The sequence below is a fragment of the Dermacentor variabilis genome, chromosome 8 (assembly GCF_050947875.1).
Source record: "Dermacentor variabilis isolate Ectoservices chromosome 8, ASM5094787v1, whole genome shotgun sequence".
NCBI lineage: Eukaryota > Metazoa > Arthropoda > Arachnida > Ixodida > Ixodidae > Dermacentor > Dermacentor variabilis.
Window position 1 is genome coordinate 27,313,219 of NC_134575.1, and position 20,031 is coordinate 27,333,249.

At 45.5% G+C, this 20,031-nt stretch overlaps 1 protein-coding gene across 1 annotated transcript in view; it reads right to left on the reverse strand.

The window, feature by feature from the left end:
• The window catches only part of LOC142590972 (uncharacterized), a 47,811-nt gene that overhangs the window by 13,768 nt on the left and 14,012 nt on the right, over positions 1-20,031 (reverse strand). The window contains exons 7-13 of the mRNA XM_075703341.1: positions 18,616-18,786; positions 14,823-14,894; positions 10,346-10,443; positions 8,751-8,994; positions 5,723-5,818; positions 3,849-3,941; positions 2,396-2,481 (exon numbers count right to left, since the gene is read on the reverse strand). Coding sequence (XP_075559456.1) covers positions 2,396-2,481; positions 3,849-3,941; positions 5,723-5,818; positions 8,751-8,994; positions 10,346-10,443; positions 14,823-14,894; positions 18,616-18,786 — 860 coding nt within the window. The remainder of the gene's footprint in view (positions 1-2,395; positions 2,482-3,848; positions 3,942-5,722; positions 5,819-8,750; positions 8,995-10,345; positions 10,444-14,822; positions 14,895-18,615; positions 18,787-20,031) is intronic.

The following is a 20,031-nucleotide window of genomic DNA, read 5'->3' on the forward strand; positions in this document are numbered from 1 at the left end:
TACATCCACCGGTTGACTCCGGTCAGAGGTCTAGGTAATTGTTAATTGTTAAATAAAGTCTACACATTTGGATTCCAAGTAAAGAAAATACTCAATTAGGTAAGTTACGAGAGAATTAGACAATCATAGAATAGCGTTTGTCGCCTCACGTATCCGTGAAACGATAGCATCTTTGCGGCATTTTCGAGCATCTCTGCAACCCTTCAAGAGTTCTCAAGTTTAACGCACGGGAAACGCAAACGTTAATAAGACGTTACAAGGCAGGAGGCCGTCTGGCGCTTCGTGCCGAACAAATCCAAGCCAAGACAATTCTTAGCAGCTATCCTGTCCTTTCCATGCCGATACTATTCCGATACGTTGCGTCAGGGCCACGGTCGCGAGAATCGACCAACCAATTTCGGAAATTGGACGCACTACGCACTCATTAACTATAATGCTGCAGGCGAGTTTGGAGAAAGCGAAAGCCCATTTCAATAGCGTTCAGCGATAGCGACATCGTAGCCATTACGGGAATGCAGGCTGAAGCGGGAGCCAATAAGGGCGTCGCCATGTGCGACAACCCAATTTGGTAGCGCACGTAAGCATTACATCAGAACGGTGGCGAGATATGAAAACGTACTTTGAAACCAGTGAGGTAACACTGATGTTTCCGTGCGAAATTAAAAAAAAAGAAAGAAAGGTAGTTAGGCTTCTGCTCCTCTCACAAAAAACCGTTTCACGAAAAATAAGGAAAACACAGTTTGGAAAGAACACACCACCAGCTTATACTGACTTGTATTTGGCATAGCACAGTGCCCGTTTAATCACAGAAAACCCGACGCGGTGTATTGTTCATACGCTGATTCTGGTGCCTCAAAATGCTCATTTAAACGCTGTAAACGTAGCGTAAACGCCGTAGTAACGTTTGTGACATGGTCGGGCGAGCCTCGAATGGTGAATAGCTGAGGGAACTCATTAGGAAGTAATAATATACGATAATTATTTTTATCTCACATAACATATTAGTCTTTCTTTTTTACATGAATGTAGTCACCATATATCGGCAAAAAATACAATTGGCCAACTTGCTCTAATTTTGCTTCATTGCGAATGGTGTTTGGTATTGATGAAGTTAAGACGAGAGAAAACGTTTCCTCAGGAGTACCTATGCCAGTAAATGAAAACATGAGAAATAGTCTTGCTCTACTTCCAGTGCAGAAAATTATATGAAGCTTGCTGCATTTAAAGGAAAACGTAAAAAAAAATGCCGACTGTTGATTTTCTGTTAAGTCAGTAAGTATTATCTCAAAATTTTTTGAAGAATTGCAACCCTGATGAACTGAAATACCGAGTTTTCAACTCCATCACGCTCCACGCCCAATACCCTCTACCACATGGTATGGGAATGTCACCAAAACCCATCGACACCGCCCATCACCGGACCAACCGTCGAGCAATGGGAGGCCCAGCTGACAAGCTCGAGCCGTGAAGACCAGCATCGCCTGGTGAGCAGGGCCAAGCTATCAGCTCAAGCCCACGGCATCCTGGACTAGGGACGCCGCCCACCTCGGACGATTTTACCGTCGGCTCATTTCAACTGATAAAGTTTATTCCTCCTCTTCCACTCAGTAATAAATAATGATATCCCTTTTCTGAAAACCAGCCCAATGAACACATCTTGAGTGGGCAGAAATGATGTGATATATATAAATTGCTCTCAAAGATAGCCTTAAATGGTGAGAGGGTTTCTTTTTGGGAAAGCTCCTGCAAGCACCTCAACGCTTTCACGTATCACGTATCACGTTTCACGTATCAGCTGTAATCTTACACATCACGTTTGTCCACTTTCGATGCTCGAGTAGGTACTGTTGAGAGAACTTGGATATCTGTTTTTTTGGGGGGGTACAGAGTTACGGATTTGATAACTTTGTTGCTCTGATATTTTTCAGATCTTACGAATCGTCCAGCAATTTTTTCGGAGAAAGCTGAAGCCCCAAATTGAAATTGTGCTTCCCATAGTTGCTGCAATTGAACTTTTCTTTCAGACGCAACGGCTTCCATTCGAATTGGTACCATGTTGCCTCACGAAAGCATTTCTGCGTTTCATATGTATATTTGAAACGGGAAGTCAGAGTCGACTCCGAGCTAAAGCTTCCTCTTAAATGCGTTTTATCACTGTAAAATAACATACACGCTTAATTATAAACAACAGTGTACATAGATATATAAGTCACACCCATACGTCCTTCTTTAGGTGTAACGATGTTACTTATAGACCGATTTTAAGTAAGGGCGTGTATAGTCATACCCTTACACCCCTTTTGCGTGTGTAAGGATGTTACTTGAAGGCCAATTTACACCCCTATTCATGTTCCCGGGTGTAAATTATTTTACAATGTACCTGCGATATACTCACCCCATGTTCAGTTGGGGTGAGCGGCTGACGAACGGACCAACCAAAGCTCGGAACGCATCCAGTCTCTGTCCTCCGGCCGCTGACGACTGCGTTTAAACAATGCGCGGCCATCCAAAAAGAAGAAAGAAGAAAAGAAAACCATGCAGAACCAATCAACGGTGAACATAAATGTAAGCGAACAGCCAAACCTTCCTAGAAAGTCATCATCATCATCATCATTATCATCATCATCATCATCCTTATTATTATTATTATTATTATTATTATTATTATTATTATTATTATTATTATTATTATTATTATTATTATTAAAGAATGGATGCTTCTGAAGACATATATTCTGCAACATTCGTTGCAGTGAATATATTTAAGTAGTGTTTGTTGTATCATTGCGTAATTCCGTGGAGAACAAAGAAGCTAATTTGCACATCTGTAATGGTAACGCAGGCATCTATACCTATACTGGGTTTTTCACGTAATGAGTCCCAAATTGATGATATATAAGGTTATATGGCGCATGGGCCAGCTATGGCCAAAGAGCGCCAAGCTAGTATCAAACTCCTTAAAAAAAGTAAGAATAGTGAAATAATTGAATTATTTGCTCCTGTCTACCGTAGAGTCATACATTTGAACATGACTCGCTTTATGAGCTAGACAAGCAATCATGCTAATTACATTAATTAAACTTTTTCAAGCAAAGGAGCCATACGAGTGATCTCAATGGAAGGCTTTTAAGCGCGCCATTTGAAGGGTTCAGAACTGTTTCCAAGAGTGCAAGCAATTGACAGTGATAATTTTCCCAGCGCAGTGCATTCCGACCAATTTCACACAGAAAAGCGTAACTGAACAGCTGAAGAAGGCAACTGGCTCGCCCTTTGTGTGGGCGCCCATGGGCGACGTGTTTGCTTGAGCCACACAGCCACAGGTGGGCTAGCATCAAGCGAGTGTTCTAAGCCGCGGCCTCGGTTGCTTGCTTCACGCTCGACCGACGGCGAGCTCCTGACGGTGAGGCGCAAACAGTCCCGTCACCCAGGGGGTGTCTACAAGTGGCGTGCCGGTTACCCTATTCAGCTGAGGCCATACATAAGCCGAGCTACGCGTGTATGAAAGCTGGTAGCAGAGCAGCCCCGTCTGGAATTCCGGGAGGGTTCCCGTAAAAGAACTTGTGATACCACGTGGTTATGCGAATGCGACCGAAACACGGGCCTGATGACGGGCGTCAGCTGGTGAACGGGGCAACGCAGGCGGCCATGGTTTCCTGGACTGCTGGAGGCCACTCGCAAGGAAGGCAACCAAACTTCGTATGCTCTCAATAAAGTTCGATCGTCATCACGTATGCGATTCAAAAAGCGCATGTAGCTTCGAGACGTGCCGCGTGCGTTTCCGATACGCCGTGTTTGTATAACGGCATGGAAGCGTCACAGATGTGTGTACGCGTGGATTAAGTTCTCACCGGGGCAGCAAAAGCTAATGCGTAGTGAGCATCGCTGAATCCGGGCTCGTTAAGCTTGCCGGGGTAGAAGAGCTCGAACTTGACGCTGTCCAGCTGCAAAGAACCGAGCGGCACTGAACGAGATATGAACACACACGCACACGCACACACACGCATGCGCACATGCGCTCTGCGTTCTACGTTTCGTTTGCGTTGAAGCGAGAGATGCACGAAAGAGGATACGATCGCTGCTGCTGCCGCAATTCCTGACTCCAGCATTTTGACAGCGATTTTGCGCGCCCATCGAGCGAGATGTGTTCATGCTTACTTGCACGCTTGACACTGTGCTTGTTAATTTATTTAGAACACGTTGGCGGGCTAGCCGGTTTGTATCCGTGATGGAATGTGTTAGCGCGACTGAACGAGGACGTAGAACGAAACAGGCACACAGAGACAGCGCTGTCTCAGTGTGTCAATTTTTTTGACGTCTTCGTTATGTCGTGCTTACACACTATAATTGTTAATTTACTTAGTAAGCGAATGGTTATAAGTTTGCACGGTCGATAAAACTACTATCCTTACTTTCTATAGCTATCTTCTAGTTCGCCATGGCAACGGTGTTTCGCCTTTCAGGTAAAAGTGCGACATTTTTTACTGTTGATAATCACGCACATACCGTTAATTAACACTACTTTGCGATTAATTCTCATTTATTGTGGGCACTTGTGAAGCTGCATTTTAAACATCTTTACCTCACACTAGCCCTGCTTATAGTCCAATCGAACTCGTTTAATTTCCCAAAAGTTTGCCATTAGGCGGCTTTGCCTCAGAAGGCGTATATCTGCGGCGGTGCACCCTTTACAGGGGTAAATGCAATGTGGTTAATTTTTAATTATACTGGCGCTAATCGCACCCGTACGGCTAATTTTGCCTGTTGTGGACTATTTATCGCTTCTTGCCTCCTTGAGACCTACATTTTTATACTGTTTGTGACTCGCTACGACGCTCTGGAGGCGCGAAAGGGCCGCTTTTTTTCTGGAATCGGTTATAAGATACCCAGAGCCAGATACGCCAGGCACATGCAGTCAGCTAAGACCTTGTCTTAAAGAAGTCGCAGTGCCACCCGCAAGCCGAAAGATCGATTGAAATAGCAAATTTATAGACAGCTGTACGAAGTAAGGATAGTAGTTTTATCGGCCGTATAAACTTGTAAACATTCGCTTACAAACTAAATTAACAAGCACGGTTCATATTTTTGCCCGCGCTGTTTCCTCCCCGCTCTTGCATTGAAGCGATACACAGCACGAAGGCCACTTCGCTCGCTGCTGCTGCCGCGCTTGCTCACACCAGCATTTTGACAGCGAGTGTCCACGCTCATCGAGTGTGATGTGTTCACGCTTGCTTGTGCGCGATGACACCATGATTATTAATTCAGTTAGCGAATGCTTCCAAGTTCATAAGGCCGATAAAACTACTATCTGTATTTCGTATGGCTGCGCACTAATTTGCTACCGCAACCGATGCTCCGGCTTTCGGACGAAACTGCGACTTTTTTTCTTGACAATTGGAAACCAATTGGCGAAAGTGGTTTTGGCACTTCAGAAAACCACTTCAGAAAGTGGTTTTAGCACGCAAAATCCTATATTAAAAACAATAAATTGGAACATGCGCCCCAAATAGATGAGAAAATCTATGAATGAGAATTTTTGAATAAAGGTCACGTTGGCATTTCTCGTGCAGGTAGTTAAGGCGTGCCTCTTCAAGTATAATGCAGCTGATACAACAAAAATAGCGCCATTAGTCGCATAATTCTTTAACGTTTGCAGACACGTATGGTTCCTCGCAAGTGTAATTACTCGACAATTTTCTCTGTTCAAGCACTGGTGATGTCTCACCATGCTGGTCGCCTTGGCAACGTCCAACTCGGCCAGTGCCGAGTGCTGTAGAAATCCCTTGAGCGCCTCCACCAGCCTCTGCATAGCTTGCATGGCCTGCGTATCGATATTCAATCATTGTATATCAATATACATACCACAACTATACCGACCATGCTATTAATTAATTAATTGTGGAGGTATAACGAATGGATTGGTGAATTTGAAGACACACTAAGGAGAGAGAGAGAGAGACAATCAGTTTATATTGAGGAAGTACTCTTTCAAAACTCAAATGTCGCAAATTTCTCGGCAAGTGGTTGGTTACTGGCAGAGAAGACAAAGAACAAACTTTTCTTTTTCGCGCGACACCCATGCGCCGGTATACGTAAATGCGACGTCGCGCATTTCGAAGTATTTATACCATGCTTGGGTGGTTTTGCTGCAGTACAATTATCAAAAACTCGTCATGTTCAATCATTGGCTCCTCTAGAATACAATGTAATCTCCATCTTTATAAATAAAGAGTGTCAGTGATCGCCCGGGCGAAGCACTGACAGCGACAGCAAGCGTTTAACCTTGCGCTAGGATTCTCTCACCGATGGCCTTTGCTCCGGTATTGAGCCACGGAAATGTTTTCTCAGCAGTCCAGGAATTTCTTGTGGAGTCCAACCGACTGCCTTGTTCAATTTGCTATCTTTTCCCTTTCTTTTGTGCGCGTTTCAACTAATGGATATCGATTCTTCCTATTAGTATTGATTTGATTCTAACGTATAATTTCACCTTTAAACAGCACTTACGCTCTAGCACTGCTGAAAGAATAATTAATTGACATAAATAAATAAATAGATAAAGCATGACATAAATACTTCGAAAAGCGTGACGTCGGATTTACGTATACCGGCGCATTGGTTCCGGCGCTAAAAAAACAAGTTTGTTCTTTGTCTTCTCTGTCAGTAACCAACCACTTGCCGAGGAATTCGCGACAGTTGAGTTTCGAAAGAATACTTCCTCAACATAAACTGATTGTCTCTCTCTCTCCTTAGTGTCTCTACAAATTCACTTATTCATTATTCGTCTAAGTAATCAATTAATTAATCCAGGGTTATAATTTGGAATGGTCCAGCCATTCCTTGAAATATGGGTAGGAGCCACGATTTACATGCATGGGCAACAACAACAACAGCGACCCTTCGAGCAGTGTTCCAAGTTACACGCGGGTACAACACATTGTCGTAACACAGCACGCAAGGACACTCCTGCTGCATTGAAGGAACAGCACCCTGGCCAGCTACGAAACATTTCTTATACGTGGGAAATTCACAAGCACATTTTAATGCGAAAGCATTATATACCGCCTTTCGGGGAAATCTGGCGGCGGCGTGACCAAAACATCGTACTAAAAATGGCCGACGACGCGAAGAGTAAAAAAGAAAAAAAAAGAAATAAAAAGCACGCCAAGAATTGTTCGGATGGACGTCAAGTTTCTCAGTGTCTCACACAACCCGGCATTACCGTCGTCATTACCGCTTTCCATCACGTGCCAACGATCCTTCAATACGAAATGACACCGCTGCGCTCCACGTATTCATTTGCTGGCCGATCCCACATAGCGAGCAGGAGCCACATACGCGACAGTCAACAAGAACAACAACACTCTCGACGCCAAATCTTGAATGCATAAAATGAGGTGTGCCACCGCCATCGTGTCTCAGAAGGAACGCAGTGCAAGTTCACAACGTGCACGACGACATGCGGATGAATACCTACGCGAAAACATCTCACCAAAGCGACGACACTGCCTTCGCATTCCAACACGTAAGAAGTCTTAAGTGTCTCCAGCGAATTTTAGAGCGCAGCTCGCCCGTTGCTGCGTTCAGCGTCGGCGTCATAACTCGGCTGCGTAACCGAGCGAACGAGCACAGCAAAAGATGAAAGCGAATACGGAGCGCAGCGGCAAAGAAGAGCGCGCGAGGAGGAAAGTAGAGGAGGACGCCCCAGTGAAAGCATGAGGCGGAGAAGGAGGGAGCGGAGACGGCCTGCGCATGCGCCGAGTTGCCGGCGGCCACGGTCGCCGCAGCCGCGTGGGCGATCTCATCTGCGCTTCCGGGGGGGGGGAGCAGGGTAGCGTGAGGTGGGGAGTTCTACGCTCGTCCGCAGCGTCGTCAGTCCGCGGTACTAGCGTGTGTGACGGGCATCACTGCGCCTGTAAGGGGGGATAGCGGACGGCTACCGTTAAGGCTCTATGTGACGCTCCCTTGGGTGTTGTCGCCGCCGACACTGGTGGCACGATTGCCCCGCGACGAAGGGCCGCGCTTGTCGTCGGTGGAACGAAATCGCGAGAAGCGTAGTTCCGCGCAAGACGGGCTGTGCGGCGACGGTGGCTGGAGACAAAGCGCCCTACTCACAGCGTTCTCTTCCTAATATAAACTATTCTCATCCTAATTTAAACGCCAGTTTGACAACACGTAAAGAGCAGCACTCAAATTCCGGATTAGGGAGCATCGTAAGCGTCGGTGAACTTTTAATTATTCCACACACTGAAGCAAACGTCCGTCACCTAATGGTTAGATTATCTGGTGTATGTGCTGAATGTCCTTTGTTCGAATCCAGCCGTCAGACAATTTTATTTATTTATATGTATGCGGTGGTCTACGACAACAAAATGGACCTGGAGAGTCCACGTAATTGTTTGCGGACTCGCTAACTGCAGATGTTGCAATAATGGGAAACCGAAACTTGCTGTAGAAAACCTATTGCGTTAAGGTGTATTTACGGTGCTCTCAGGCCTGTCACTATTTTTCTTTCTCTAGGGTTTAGATGCACAAGACCTTCATTTAACAAAAGAAAGAAAATAGGAATAATTGAAATAAACGTGTTGCATAAGGCAATGGAACAAACCAGCGCGCATAAGAACGCAGCTTAGCCCACACGAAATTTCCTGGCGTCTGTTCCCCGAGTGTACAGCTTTGAGACACGCGTCCAAAACGCAAATCGCGCGATTTTTTGCGGCGACCCTTTCGTGCGCGCGGCCTTCGTAAGAACGCACCTGCATCTGAGAAATGCGCGGCAGGTCGTCTCGTAGATAGACGTGTGCCATCCGCAGGTGGTCCAGATAATATTGGCGCAGCATCGGCTCCAAGTAGTCGATGCAACGGCGCTCGGCGGGGGGCGGGTTGTTCAGCAGCTCCACGTAGCGGTAGTGGAGGCGTGCCAGCGGCGTGTTTTCCTTGCCAGCGATGGAGAACGTTTGGATGGACCACATGATGATGTAAAGCGTGAGCGAAGAGTTCCTGCGTCAGTGAGACAGTGGCGGGAAAAAAAGGAGCTACGAATATTTCATGCACATTTTTGGAATCTATATATGTCGAGCAAAGCTTTCCCGAACACGTTCTTCAAGTACCATAAGTTGTGCACTTTTCGCAATTGCATTTTTGTCGTACCGGAAGCTCTCGCATACGTGTTCTCACAAACCTGTGCTATATGCAATGTGACATTCACGGCGATCACTTCAGAGAGCTATAGTTGCTGTTGGCACCGACAGAAGTGTGAGAGCGATCGTGGTTTAATTTTGGAAATAAAGGAAAAGTGATCGTGGCTTAATTATTAGAGCGTTCCGACGCTGTGCCGGGGACCGAGGTTCGATCCCCGCCATCAAGCAGGTAAATCTTTCTTTTTTATTGCTATAGTAATTATATGGACACTCCATGCGCATTTCTGCCGTCGCCATGAGGTTCCGCATAATGTATGTATGTATGTATGTATGTATGTATGTATGTATGTATGTATGTATGTATGTATGTATGTATGTATGTATGTATGTATGTATGTATGTATGTATGTATGTATGTATGTATGTATGTATGTATGTATGTATGTATGTATGTATGTATGTAATAGTGAAAGTGTGCGAGGCTGAGCCGGCGAACGCGGTACAATCTCGCGCGCGCGAGCGAGGAACGTGGACCGGAAGCGTGCCCTCTTCCTGTCGCGCGCGAGGCAGGGGGGTCAGGCGAGCGAGACGAGGGGGAGAGGGGGTCCTTCCTCTGTGAACAGCAAGAATCGCGCGGACTTGCATGTTTTGGTTTTCTTCCGCCAGGCCAGAACAAATATCAACAATGTTATTTTTTTATGCAAAGGCGATGTACACATCATTTCCGCGCCTGTCAAAATGTTACACATCCTGTATATGAGACCCGACAGTGAAGCTGCAAATACTTGGATCCTGTAATTTTCACTTCTGTTGAAGCAATGCCACGTAACTATGAGACTAATATTAGCATTACTTAAAGGCGGTTACTATTACCTACAGCACATCATTATTTAGGGCGAACAGTGTCACTTGCGTCTACAAAGAAAATGCATACATTAAATGAAAGCTATCCTATTTGTAATGCTAAAACAGAACATTTATGCTCAATTTAGACCGGTTTACCCAATTAGCGAACCGAATTATCGGTTTAGCGGAGTCGCGCGCAGCAGTAGCAAAGCTGGTGAATACATCTTTTGACACATTATAGTTATATTACTACAATTCCCCCGAAAAAAAATGATTGCGTCGAGTGAGCGTTACTTTCACGAGAAATCAGAAAAGTCGACTACGCGGTTTAGTCAGCAACGTTGATATGCGTATTTCTAACTCACTCCATTTTATCGATTACATCCTTGACGCCTTTGTAGTGGTCTTCGTCGGCCCAGACGTACGGCTTGCCTTTGCACCCGATGATGTCGGACGATAAGAACTGCGCAAGGAAACGTCACAGGCCCCGATTCGGCTATGTGTTTTAAACAGGCTTGCAAAATGAATTTTCGCGTAGTCCGACCCAATGATGTACAGTGGGCAACAAATGTCTACGGGATTATCGACAACATCGATCTGAATTCAGTGTGCAGTAGTTTTAACTGCGTGACCCTCATATAGTGATTCATTAAATTAGAGGTATCACGCCTTAACCGAGCACAGATTCGCATTTGTCATGTCCCGTAAGCTTCTTTGACCGGCTGTACAGTGTGGTCAACTGTTAAATGTGACTACAAATCAGTAGAGTTGGTGACTGATTGATCACCGGTTACTGCTGACACTCAGCGGTAAATTTCCTGCTGTATAAAGCTCTACCTAACACATCAGATCAATCACGTTTGCAGCGATAGCTGTCAGGGTTCACAAACCTTAGGATTTTGAAGTCCGCCGGTGTCTGTCACTGGAATCCCAGAATGCATTGCCAGAATTTTATAAAGAAACAACGAAAGGAAGTCCCAGTGCACCGCCGGGATTCAAACTCCGGACCCAAAGATTATCAGTCCAACATGCAAACTATCAGCGACTCCGGAAATGCCGTAGCAATGAATACTCACATACTCCGTTTCATACACAGCTGGCAACGATGCGTGAGGCTACCGCAAGTGGTGCGGCCACATAGGATTGTAACTCCACGCGTTTCTCACTGCAGTTGTTCTGGTTCTGCAACGTTTTCTACGAAATAACTATTTTTAGGATTAGAATCATAGCTTCTGGGAGCAACTTTAGGTTAAATCAAACATTACCCACGTTTGTGCATCCAGTGGCGACGCACTACGTTTAGGTCACTAGCGCGCATGATGCTCTTCGGAGCAAACATGTCGCTCCGCTCGGTTGGCGGTAAATAGGTCCAGGTTTCATACGCCTTTCAAGCAAGAACTGGGCCACATTTCGCGATACAGAGCTAGGAGACTTAATTTTACATCGAATTACGTGACGCGTACCCAAGGTCTTTCTTTTGTCTTTGACGCACTATTTTTCGGTCGCGGATGCGACCGGTGACAGAAGTGTCTCGGGGCTTCGTAACGTTGCCTGCGCTGCACGAAAATGGTCTACAGACATATGCTGTGCCTGGCCTCTTGAGTGCTCATTAGAATGACTGGCTGGCGTAACGTATTTCCGCTTATTAGTAGACCAGGGCCGAGCTGAAATGACATAAACAATGCCACGGCCCGAAACAGCACAACAATTATTTCGCTTAATATTGCACTGTCGCGTCACTTCTTCGCGTTACTCTCTAAAAAAAACTTTACACCCTTTGGGGTGTATATCTGCCACACAACGATAATCGTCATCTGCCTTGCTTGAGTTTCCTTTCTTGAAAACGCCGCGCCCGCTACTTTCCTGCCGGCAATGCTGTGTCAAGCTGACAACGCGCATGCCGTTCGTTACTGGGAAGTACCGTGCTCGTAGCGTTAAAGAAAGGAAATGCGGTCAAGACAGATGACGTTTATCGTTGTGTGGCAAGATACGACTCAAAGGGCGTATACTTTTCGTAGAGTGTACGGATGAAACTAGACAATTCCTTTTGTCCCGCGAAGTTGACGATCACGGTAAAGTTGCTTTGGTTTCAACACTGAGCACGTGTCGTCCTTATAGTATAAAGGGTGTTTCAGCGAACACTTTGAAAAATGTTGAAAAATTGCCTGTGCCAGATAGCGCAATTATGGTCCATGAGCTGGTTAGCTACTCGAAGAGGCGGGCATTAGTTACTTGCAGGAAAAATTGAAATGCGTAATCGACTAACTAACAAATGTCTTCTAATTAAGTTTCTCCCTAATTACCTTATGACACAGATTATAATTTAGAAGTTCTAGCGGATGAAACTGCAAGGCGTATCCGCTTGAAAAGAATTGTGTGCATGACACCACATACGAGATATGCGTCGTTGAACTTGGGGTTAGTTCCACTTGTTTTCTTAACAAAACGTCTTTTTATGCATCGAAGCACAAAAGTAACTGGAACGTCAATGCGTTTCTCCGCAAAATCGGGAGACTAATGTTTCGAAACTGGTCTTATCCTGAGAATTCGTTCCAAGTGTATCCGCCTTGCGAACTCCCCGGCTAGAATTTGTAAATTGCAATACGTGCCATAACGAAATTAGTTAAAATTATTTAGGGAATTTTTGTTAATTAGGAGATTATGCGTCTAATTTTTTTTCGTGCAAGTAATGTCAACCTCTTCGAGTAGACCAGCTCATGGACTGGAATTGTGCGATCTGCCACAGGCAATATTAATTTTTTTAAAGTGTTCGCTGAAACACCCGGTAGTTTATCCCACTAAACAACGAACAAAATACCGGGGGGGGGGGGGGCTGGACTGTCAATGTTGCTTTTAGCGTTTGCTTGTTTCAATTTTATTCTTCGACATCATCCTACGGATAGCAAAAGATAGCAAAGGCAATGTGAAAGTGCAGTGTGACAATATAGCGTGAGCAACGCTTAGGCGAGTGATAGGTTAAAATGAATCATTATGTTTTTATCACTTACCAACTTTATAAAAGAGAGGCCAAAAAAGTATTGGAAGTACCGAACTGACAAGGAGAAACATATATCAAAAGCTTCTCTTAGTGTACGTAAGACGACACATAAAGGGGCATCGCCGGACACTTCGTCAACTATTTCTAATAGTATATTTCCTGTTCCTGGCGCCTGTATTCGTACAGATATGTTACCATCTTCCTCGAAGTTATGTCAATCATTAATTGAGTGCACTTTATATTTTACTCAATTTGAGGACTGAACATTCTGCGAGTCCGACTAAGTTCCCAAATGCATTCATCTGCCGTTTGGCTAAGTTTATTTATCTTTTTTTTTGCCGTCGAGAAACCTGCCCGACGAGAGTAAGAATAGAAGCGTAGACTAATTCGTTTCTTGTCCATAACTATCCTGGTAGCTTGTGTTAAAGCTGAGCTATCGTAGTGCCACGGTTCTCTAGCGCTTTTTGTAGAAAACTCAATGGCCACCAACATGGCCTCCCAGATTTGCGCGCACCGGAAAGCCAGCCGGCGCACTCAAATTTCAGAGGTCATGATCCCAACTTACTAACGCGACAGCGTTAAGGGCCCCATGTTGTAAAGCATCCGGCGGCGGCGTCCAGTGTCACACGTCGTTTCGGCAAACATACTTTGGAACCACCCATACCCAGGCCCGCCATGTGGCGTAAGGAAGCTGCTGAAATAATTGAATTTCTCAAGCTAAAATACGTCGAAAAATCGTAAAGTACGCCTTACGCACAACCTACAGACACGATTGCGTTGGATTATAATTTGACTATACGACAAAACATGATTCTGGTACGCGAAAACTCAAAGAAACTCCTTTTCCAGCGTTTCTACCATCCATAAACCGGCCACGGCGTCCGCTATTTGCGCGCGCCGGCGCGCGAGTATCTTGGGGGCGACGAAGCGGCGCGCCCGGTTCGTTGCAACACCACCATCCAGATGGCGCTTGCCTCCGCCGCATCGTGGAAAAGAAACCTGCCATGAGCAACTACTTAATAGGAAAAGACGAAATCAGGAAATAAACAATTTATGATAACTCAAAGGGAAGCTTATTACTTTTCGAAGCGAGATCGGGATGCCTTAGAACACGCTCATATAAAGCGAGATATAAGAAGGACGAAGAAGCATGTGCTTGCGGCGGTAAAGCTAGGGAAACGATGGAGCATGTTTTATTAGGATGTGAAGACGTCTACCCAGCGGTCGATTTAGGCACCACTGGCCTCCTTGAAGCCCTTAGGTTCAGCGAGAGCCGTGGAAAAGTAAACATGTCTGCAATAGGGATTAGTAAGAGGCGATAGGAGGATTGGTGGAATTAAAGTAGGGAAACGACAAAAAAACGCGGACGTACAAAAGCACAGTTCGCATTAGGGGATCAGAAAGTTTGGTTGTGGGAGTTCATAGTGTTTTTTTTTATTGTTTAACCTAGGTAGGACATTAGGCAGTATAATAGCAAGAGTCTGGTGGCGCAACACACCGCCCCGTTCCAAAGGGGACGCTCATAACAACCATGCATCCATAAATCCATCGTACCGCATCGTGGCCCACGCAAGAGGCCTCGTTTCTACCAGAATACCGGCGGCAAGCGATTCCCGGTAAACATTACAGTTACATACGCCCCAGTTGCCGGGAAGCGTGAGAAGCAGTCAGGGATCTTTGAATGCTATCGCGTCCCACTCTTAAAGGCGAGGCTAAAGCGTCCTCCAAATTTTTTTAGGCTTACAGTGGCCCTGCTTCGTTTGCTTAGTGGGTTATCAGGACGTTTGCAAACAGGACGACGTGAGGCAACGGTAGACGCTGCACGCAACTGAGGGGAGGCTTACCTTTTGAATGTCGTTCGTCGAGCCGGTTCGCTCGATGGGTTTGTAGAGGCGTCGCTTGGGATGAGTCGAGAGCTGCACCAAACAGAGAGGCAGAACGTGCCACTGTCTTTTGGGATACCCGTTACAAAATACTTTCTGAATGTCTTTCGTCGATTACGAAATATCTTTCAATGCGAAGGCATTTCTTCGCTTAGGCGGACTCACTTTTTGGAAATCTTGCAATATACCAGGTGTTCCACTTATCGCGGAGAACGTGAAAGAAAGAACAGTGCTAATGCGGTGAAAACAGATGTCACTGTACCATGAGCGAAATACCTGACTCGCACCGCGCCCATGCCACTGTAGCTTAGAAGGGTAGTGGTTCTGGGTGGTCGGTTTTCCGTAGTGTTAAGTAGTGCAGCGTGATGCAGGACAGAGGGACACGGAAAAGACGAGGACGAGGAGCGCTCATCTTCATCTTTTACGTGTCCCTCGTTCCTGCTTCGCGCTGCACTACTTACCATTGTGGCGCGAGCCTCCCACGATTTTACTGACGTCACACCGTGAGCAGTTGCTGTCAGGGAGGGCAGTCTGGCTAGTTTTGGTTCTGGAAATACAGCGTCGCCATTTTCATAGCAGCTAACACAAGATTTAACAATTCACGTATATTTGACTCTGACTTTTGAATCTACAAAACAAAGTAAAATGATGCAAATATATTTAGAAATAAGACGTTTCTTTTTTTGTTCGCTCATCTTGAGGAATATTTGTTTTATTTTTTAGCTTATTTTACAGCAGCGTCGGCCATTGTTTAGCATGATAATTTCACTTTGTTCACTCATTATAGTGAGCCTATAGCCGAAACTAAAGCTCGTAGGTTGTTGCCGGCACCGTCACGGGTCGCTTGCTTTGCGTATAGCAACGAAACAAGAGTGGAAACAGCAGGTATGCATCATCTACGCTTTCGAGCGATCAGTTTCGTTTTGCCGTGCCCTGTACAACATGGCAGATGACGCTTTGCTACAAGTCGACAGACGGCGCTTGTCATTTTCAACAAAATTCGCAATCGCGGATCAGAAATTCTGGTGCTGGGAATTCTTTGCGTTGAAAATAAAAATGAACAACCCTTGGCCTACGGGAGAATGGGTGTAGGCAAAGCTCGTCTTGCGTGCACCTGACCTTCGACACGGTACCCACAGGTGACTGTACTGGATTGCTTCGGCCTTCCGCTACCTCAGCTCAGGATCTTCATCTGGTTGCTGTCGGATTGGCTGTACTTGGGCGGCTCTAACGGATGGATCGGCGCGCTCACGGCGAGCCCTTTCAAGGTCGAGTCCTCGTCGCCGCTCTTCGAACGCTGCCCGTTCCTCGGGGGAACGCACAACGCGTGGCCCTTCCATCCGTTTTCCGAGAATGAACTGAACGGAAACGAAGCCGGTGGAAACGAAACCCTTTCCTGCCCTTTCCCTCCCCGGCTGAAGCGAAACGTTCCTGATTGGATACGCGTTTGGCGTGAGCGCGCGCCTAAGCAGCTGGAATCCTTGCTGATGAATCACACTACGGCGCCGGCGCAGCTGTCAACTCGTCAAACGGCCCTTTCCTGCAGCTGCTCTGCTCTGGGAGCAGCTGGGTTTTTGCGTGACCACGACGACGCCACTTGTGAGCCAATACAAGCTTCGATTGAAAAAAATAGAACGCACATTATGCAAAATAAGAACAACAGTTTGGTGACGCAAACACCGCCGCGTTCCAAAGGGGACGCTCATAGAATCCATCCATCCATCCATCCAATTATTGTATGAAACTATGATCCATCCATCCATCCATCCATCCATCCATCCATCCATCCATCCCATGTTGACCGCCGAATGTGAAGCTGTGGCAATCATTCACTTCTTTCAAGAAATAAAGAAGGCAATTCAAGATGCAGCTTCACCTCGAGGTGAACTTCGAATTCCCTATAGGTGGTGTCCAAAACATCCATGACAAAGCGACCAGCTGGAAACAAGTCCATGACGTGTTTCCGACTCCCGAAATCGCTACCGCGGCATGCATACAGCAAAAGCATGTCTTCGAGATAATTATCATTATCCAGAGGAAGACGCCGCTGGTGCGTAGATTTGAACAGCCCTTTTAGGGGTGTCCAAATCCAAGCCCACGGGACGGCTCTCTCTGGGCAACAGATACAGATGTCGAAGGCCGTGCTTTCGCGTATTACGTGTGTCGGAAGTGCTTACATGTGGAACGAGTAACGTGGCATGCAAAAGTTAACTCATTAGATAACAGACCTGAATAAAATTTGTTTCAATTAAGAGATAAAGCTCAATTCTACCGACTGAAAGAAACATAATTCTGATTTAGTGAATGAACTTCATGAAAAGTGGCTGGTTATCTGGAATCGGAAAGGGTCCCTGAAGCGGTTGGGACAAATTTTGTAGAAGCGCAGGGCACAGCTAAAGTAAAACATTCGCGCCACAATTCAGGTGAAGCATCTCATATTAAGAGAGCTACGGATGATTGCAAGTTGCCGTCCCCCATAGTCATGCTTTTTCTCCTCAACTCATTTGCTGAGTGATCGGGGCTCAATACAATTAATAGACATTAATTTTCCTAAATGCCAAACCGCATAAACCGCGCGAAATTCTTGGCAGTGTACTCCCAGCATAACGATTTCTTTGTCGTCGTGTATGTATATATCGACTCCTGAAGGCATAGTAGGTGTTCGTAAGATGGGCGATATACCACTTTTTTTCGGATGCGAATAGAATAAGACTAGTAGGTATCGAATATGGAATCGAATTCCCAATAGTCAGATGCAGACATATATTTACACCAGGATTATTTATTTTGATTAAGTTAGGTACCGCGCTTGTACTGGCTAGTGCAAAAACGACGGCTTACATTCAGGAGCCATCGATCAGTTTGAAACACAGGATGAGGGATTGTCATTAGAATAACTGGAAGTGCATCCCCTCAACGACATTAAAGCTTAGTTGCACACAAGCCTTCCAAAAAAAACCCAAAAAATAGACGGCCGTTGTATATGACTAGTTTTCAAAAGAGATTAACTAAATGGTTGCCGAAAAAGAAACAGGATAGAATTTGTGGACAAAGAAAAAGAAAACTACTGAGGGGCTTTTCTACCGAAGACGCATGTTGAAAGGCCCATTGCAAAGAAAACGTCACTTGCTGCACCGTAAAAGATACAAGTTCATGACTGCCAGACTTCCAAGAACACTAAGTGACAGAGCACATGCGAAAATCCCAGGCTGTCACGTAGGCCTCCAACACGAAGTCGTAAACAGAGCTTGCATTGGGCATTTTATCTCTGCATTCCTTCGAACACTTTTGTCGTCGTCAAACTTTTGATCACGAGCGGTACATTTCTTAGCACACGGGGAACAACAGTTAGGCTTAAACAGTTCGTTTATGCCGAATGTTTGGTTCGTTTTGAGCATTCGAATATACAGAATAGTTAATTTTGAAGAAAAAAAAGTATCGAATATTACACATTCACTATTCGCATTCGAAACTTCGAATATTCGCTGTCCCCTTTCACTTTAATTTCGTGTATAGCTCATAACAGAAGCAATCTCGTCACACGTACAACGTCAGCGTAACCTATGCACACAGAAAACGTTTATGTACATTAAATGTACCTTCCTCACAACGCCAATACTTCAGCATTAACACAGACATCTACACCAAAGAAACTCCGAGAAAACAGATTCCCAGAGTGGGTGAGGTTGTCATAACATTCATAATTGAAAAAAAACAACAAAGGAAAACCTCCTGGAGACTGACGCGCCTTTACCCCAGCCATGGTCTTTTCCACGCTCAGGAAGAAATCAATGTCGCTCCTGACTTCGGGAGTGTCGTCCAAGCCGCTGTCCTTGAGGTGGTTCAGAAAGGCGCCCACGAATTCGTCCATGAAGTCATCGTTCGTGTATGCTGTCACAGGCACGAACATCTCCGGTGGAAACAGCTGCCGGAAAACCCAAAAGACGACGTTCACCACTTTGTTTCGCTTTCGCTCATTGCTTACGCAATTTTCAACTAAAGTGTATTAGTCGATAACCGATACGCAGTCGCGAAACGTCAGCACTTAAAGGAATATGCTTAAAAGAAAAAAAATAACGGTGCTGTATTGATAGCCGACCTTTCTACAATTTGAAAGACGCTCTTACCGTACGTGAGGAGATAAGCCAGATAAGCCAGGAGGCAAATCAGATGAGGCGCAAGAAATGAAAGACGGGTAACGACGCTGCCTCGGAATTTTTGGCTCGAGCTAACCGTCACCATAGCCTCCGAGATATCGGAGAGCTTGCCGTGACATCTTGGATTTTGATGGCGTGTGCTAGGGTCTGGTCGAATTTTTTTTTTTGTCGCTAAACCTGGACTACATCATACTGTACTACGGGCCTTAGATCTAACCTAGAAAGTTTCGAGAGCTTCTACTGCGGCATCATGAGATAAAAGAAAAACACACGAAATTTATGACGTCACCCTTCATACCGGCGCTAGGGTTTCGGCACAAAATTCAAGAAGCGCAACTTTGAGCACCCCTTTCCCTTGGGCAGTAAATTCATCGGGCAATCAATGAACAATCGATACATTGCCGCGAAATCAACGAACACGGAGTTTCGAGAAACATTATCACGTTGTGGGTCGTTGGGCGGAATCAGGGAGGAAGGAAATGATGCGCGCAGGACAGACGCTTACTTAAAAACTAAGGTTTTATTAACATAACAGTTTCCAAGGAAGCAGGTGAGCTGCACGTGCCAGTCGGAAGGTAGATACAAGGCTCCCACAGATTCACATTTAAAGTCCCCCCCCCCTCCCCCTACCTAAAAAAAAAACACCCTAATATCCAACGGGATAACTTGTTTCTTTATCCGTCAGCGCTATACTGATGGCTGCTCGTAGGCACGTACGTGGCTGATTGTGCGCTTATCTGAACAGCCCAAATAATAAAACTCTTTTTAATTACTTTTGTTGCACTCAACAACACAACATGATGCAACATCTGGTCCAACAAAGAGTCAACGATTCGAATACTTTATCAGTGTAAAGTGATATATAGTGTGTCCATTAAGTGGTCCGCCATAAACGTCACAGGGGGCAGATTCGTTACGTCGGAAACAGCGCAATATAGAGGAAACACAAGCCACTTTTTTGGACAAGCGCACCCCCTGACCTCATGGATTAATACGGAGTAAATACGGAGTAC